Below are 5,000 nucleotides of genomic sequence, written 5' to 3'. Positions count from 1 at the left end.
TTCAGGATCCTACCAGGCTCAGATAAACCAAAAGAATGTTGCCCTCACCACAACGAAAGAGTTCACACTGCACATCTATGGTGAGTTCCAGAGAGCTTGGGGGATTTTCCACCCCCACACCACCACCAATCCCCTACCGATCTCTAATAACTTTGTGACCACTAACCACAGGGGCAGATGGCTAGAAATGTGACCAAAATCCACAACAACAACAAAAAACCCCTCGAGATGAGCGGTTGCTACATGGGGCTAGCCATGGAAGCCGCAAGATCACTGGGGTCAGAGAGTAGCTGGAGATAGCGTGAGATGGTACCTTTTTATATTCCACACAACACATGGTGACAGGGACAGCCCTGCCATTGGTGTCTTCTTCTCAATCGGTAACATGATCTTACAGTCCTGAAGCCCATTGTACTGTCTTATAGACAGCCATAAGGCTGACAACTCTCTTTCTACCCTATTTTTGTTCCTTCAGTTTAAGTTTGTAGTGTTTAATCACTAGAGTCCATAAATCACACACACTCTCTCCTCAGCAAACCTTGTCCATACACGTTCTCCCTAGATGTGCGTACTTATGTTTTGCAATATAAATATTTATGTATGTGTAGATGTGTGTTTATGTGCATGTGGGTGCTGGTGAAGGACAGGGGAAGGTGTCAAACCCCCTGGAATTCGAATCATAGGTGAATGTGAGCCACCCAATGTGAGTACAGGGAATCAAACTGTGGTCTTCTGTGAGGGCAGAAAGTGCTCCTAGCACTGATCCATCTTTCCAGCACCTTACCTTTAATGTTTTGCTTAGAAATACATTTTGTTACTTAAACATTCTACTTTCTACAAAACAGTAGAATACAATTCAGCCAAGTTCTATCCCACTTTACACAAGCATTCACTTCTCTTCAATTTCTAATGGCATGTCCATAATTTCTGAAACATTATCAGAGAGATGTTAAATGTCCTCATTTCTATCACTATATATATATATATGTATATATATATATAATATTAGAATTCCAAAAGGCTGTCAGATTTATTTCTACCATATATATATGTATATATATATGTGTATATGTATATATATATATATATATATATATATATATATATATATATATATATTAGATTTCCTTACAATGCCTGTTTTCTTTCTGAGTCTATGTATTTCATTCTAATATACATATGTTAGATCTCCCTACAGTGTCCCTATTTTTTTTTTCTGTATCTTCAGAAACTGCCTTTACCATCATATTTCTACCAAAAGCATCTTGATGTCAACATGAGCTCTTACTAACATACTACTCAAAATTCTTCCAACCTCAAGCTGGGCCATGGTGACTTACACCTTTAATACCAGCACTCGTGAGGCAGGCAGACTTCTCTAAGTTCAAGGTCAGTCCGGTCTACAGAATGAATTCCAGGACAGCCAGGGTAACACAGTGAAACTCTGTCTCAAATTTTTTTTTCCAACATCTATTCACTAGCCATTTCTAAAGACACCTTCCATATTTTTAGACATTTGTTACAACACCTCACTTTTGGTATCAAAATCTCTGTTGGTTTGCTAAGATTGCCGTAATAAAATATTACTGGCTGATGGGGCTGGAAAGATGGTTCAGTGGTTAAGAGCACTGGCTGGGCATCCAGACGATCCAGATTCAACTTCCAGCACCCACAAAGCCAATAACAGGTGTCAGTAACTCCAGTTCCAAGGGGGAACTGATGCTCTCTTCTGACCCCCATGTACACTGTATGCATACAGCACAGAGAGAAGTGTGCAGGCAAAACATGCATACACATAGATTTTAAAAATATATCTTATTGGCTGAGTAGACTAAACAATAGAAGTGTGTTCTCTTACAACTTTACAGACTAATCAAGATACCTGTAGGTTTGGTGTCTTCTGAAGTCTTTGGAGTGAAAATGGCCATCTTCTCTCTAGGTCCTCAGATGTGAGTCTACACAGTTGGTATCCTATTTCTCTTCTTCTTATAAGACTAATAGATGGAATTTGGGCCTACTCTAACAGATTCACCCCTATCTCCAAACACAAACCTGCCTGTCTCCAAGGTCACATTCTGCAAAGTTGTAGGTTGGGGTTGAATAGATGAGGTTTCAAGAAAAAGTATTTCATAATGTCATCTTTCTACTGAACAGGTAGTTTGACATCTCTGTTGATTTGTAGAGTGTTCTGTATCTATTAAGGAAATTCTGTGCAGCTGTTAAACTTAGAATAGATTATTAACATGTAATGATGGTTCATATATATTGCTAATGTTTAATAAGTTCTATACAGTATGCTATCACATATGTATATCTAGAAGGATCAATATGAAACTCTTAGTGTAAGCATTATTGTGCCACTTAGGGTGAATATGACCAAAATACACACTACAAAATTCTCAGGTAATTAGTAAAACTATTCCTTTAAAAGGAAACTCTTAGTAGTAATGGACTCTAGAAATCTAATGGGGGGAAGAAATAGGTGTTTGAGGTAGTAATGATTGCTTTCTAACATCACACACCCTTTTTCTTCTTTTCAATTTTGTGTGTGCAACTAACACCTGTTCAAGAAAAATTAAACCCAAGGTTGACCAGAGGAGATGAAATAAAAAGGAAGGTGAAGGAAAAAGGACAAAAGGAAGGGAAGCAGCGGGTCACTGCCTAGGTCATTCCACAATTACCCAGTGGCCTGGAGGTCCCAAACAGGGGTTGTGGAGGAAGGAGGGGTGGGAGGGATGGGAGGGAGGGGAGGGAGGGGAGTCAGGGAGGGAGAGAGGGGAGGGAGGGAGGGGAAACAGAGGGGGGAATATGAATCACACTGCTATGAACTTTGAGCTGTTGTGATAATAAGACCTATGGAGAATGTTTTAGAAACACAGTGGAGAGGCCCTCACCCTAATTTGCAGACTCCCCTAGAACAGGGAGAGAATAGGGAATGAACAGGGAATGCTGATCTTCCTCCATGTCTAGCTTCCCTACCATCACCTCCTTCTTCAGGCAGCCTTTTCCTGATAAGGAAGAAATCTAAGAGTCTTCTCGATGTTGTTATCCCCCTCAGAGAAGCTCCAGAAGCCGCAAATCATCGTGGAATCTGTGACCCCATCCGATACTGATTCCTGCACCTTCACCCTAATCTGCACTGTAAAGGGGACAAAGGACAGAGTCCAGTACAGCTGGACCCGAGAGGACACCCATTTAAATACATACAATGGAAGCCACCTCAGGGTTTCCCAGAGTGTCTGTGACCCCGACCTACCCTATACCTGCAAAGCCTGGAATCCAGTCAGCCAAAACAGCTCCCAACCTGTCCGCATCTGGCAGTTCTGCACAGGCAAGTGACTCCACTCAGTTCTTCCAAGGGGACTCTAGAAACATCCTGAACACCCATGGGGTTTAAAGTTCAGGTTTCGGTGAGGCAGATGACAGAGAAAAGAAGAGAACAAGCTGCTCAGGGGCCTAAGAGAGGCTGGCCAGATTTGAAAACCCCAGGCACTGTGGCACCCCAAGGGAGGAAAGAAGGTCCTGAGGGGAAAGTCCAAATTGAATTTAACTTGAGTGATGGTGTCTCTCAGGATCACCTCAAAGTAGGGAAGACTGGACAGGCTAAGAGGGAAATGAAAAATAACCAAATAAAACAGGTGGCTTGGGGGTGCCTCAGTGGGGGGATATGGGAAGGGGAAAAGGGGTTCCAGTCTCCTTCAGTGTGACCTGGGTGGGGATGGGGGCGGGGAGGGGGTCAAGGGAGAGAAGAACAGAGGCAGAAGCTGCAATGTCTCATCTCTGACTTCAAATTCAGGAGCCTCCAGAAGAAAAACAGCAGCGGGGAAGACTGTGGTAGGAATCCTGGGAGAGCCAGTGACCCTGCCCTTGGTATTTCGGGCCACTCGGGACACAAAGAATGTTGTCTGGGTGTTTAACATGTCGGTTATCAGCCAAGAACCGAGAGGAGCAGCAACGGCGGATTCTCGCCATAAGCCCAAAGGTTCTGAAGAAAGGAGGGTGAGGACCTCTGACCAGGACCGATCCCTGAAGATCAGCCAGCTGAAGATGGAGGACGCGGGCTCCTACCATGCCTATGTGTGCTCAGAGGCCTCCCGAGACCCCAGTGTGAGACACTTCACCTTGCTTGTCTACAGTGAGTACCCCTCGCCAGCTTCCTCCCTATCACAGCTAGTCAGCTCACACAGGGGTACCCAGGAAGGAAACATTAGAACCATCGGATGAGCAGACCCTACCTGCCGAGGTGTTCCTTGATCTAGGCTTCAGACACCTAACTTTCATCTATCTGTGCGCTCGCGTTCCATCATCGTTTGTTACGAGGACGGGGATAACTCGGGTGGAAGCCGAGTAGTCTGGAGGGAAGCGCTTGATCTCTCAGAACACTATGAGGGTGGGCCACTCGGAGATCCAGAGCATGAGACAAAGAATTTGCATTCTTCCTCCTCAACCTTGGGCTTTACAGGAGTTGGGCTTGATATTTTGTGTAGTTTAAGCCTGCCGGCTCGCTTCCCTGTCTACATCCAAGGCTACACAGCAGGTTGGAAGTCAGCCTGGACTACATGAGACCCTGTCTCTAAACAAACAAATGTAGAATAATTTTGTTTAACTGACAAAAAAGGAATGAATGTGGTATTTAAGTACTAATTTTTCTTTTTTAAAATTCTTGGTAAAGTTTAAGACATTGGGTTCAAAAGAACTGAACTTGTTGGTGTTGATTAACTGGCAAACTTTTCACTGCAAGACTGAATCAAGTTGTTCACCTGAGTATCAAGGTCCACGGAGGTTAAGGATGCTCATGACATTTAAGACCTCCACAGGCGTATGACTCCTGCGGGGCACCACAGTCGTTCTTTTTTACTTTTCTTTTTAATTGTGTGTGAACGTGTGTGTGTTTGCATGTGTGTGTGGATGTGGATGTTTGTCTGTGTGTGTGGATGTCTCCTCTCTCTCTCTCTCTCTCTCTCTCTCTCTCTCTCTCTCTCTCTCTCTCTCTCTCTCTC

General features: G+C 43.8%; 1 protein-coding gene across 1 annotated transcript in view; it reads left to right on the top strand.

The window, feature by feature from the left end:
- Window positions 1-5,000, top strand: part of Ly9 (lymphocyte antigen 9) — an 18,020-nt gene that overhangs the window by 2,255 nt on the left and 10,765 nt on the right. Inside the window, exons 2-4 of the mRNA XM_021162309.1 lie at window positions 1-80; window positions 3,059-3,331; window positions 3,797-4,135. The exon at window positions 1-80 is cut by the window's left edge and continues 250 nt beyond it. Coding sequence (XP_021017968.1) covers window positions 1-80; window positions 3,059-3,331; window positions 3,797-4,135 — 692 coding nt within the window. The remainder of the gene's footprint in view (window positions 81-3,058; window positions 3,332-3,796; window positions 4,136-5,000) is intronic.

This window comes from Mus caroli, chromosome 1, assembly GCF_900094665.2.
Source record: "Mus caroli chromosome 1, CAROLI_EIJ_v1.1, whole genome shotgun sequence".
NCBI lineage: Eukaryota > Metazoa > Chordata > Mammalia > Rodentia > Muridae > Mus > Mus caroli.
This window is presented reverse-complemented; position numbering and strand designations above follow the sequence as displayed.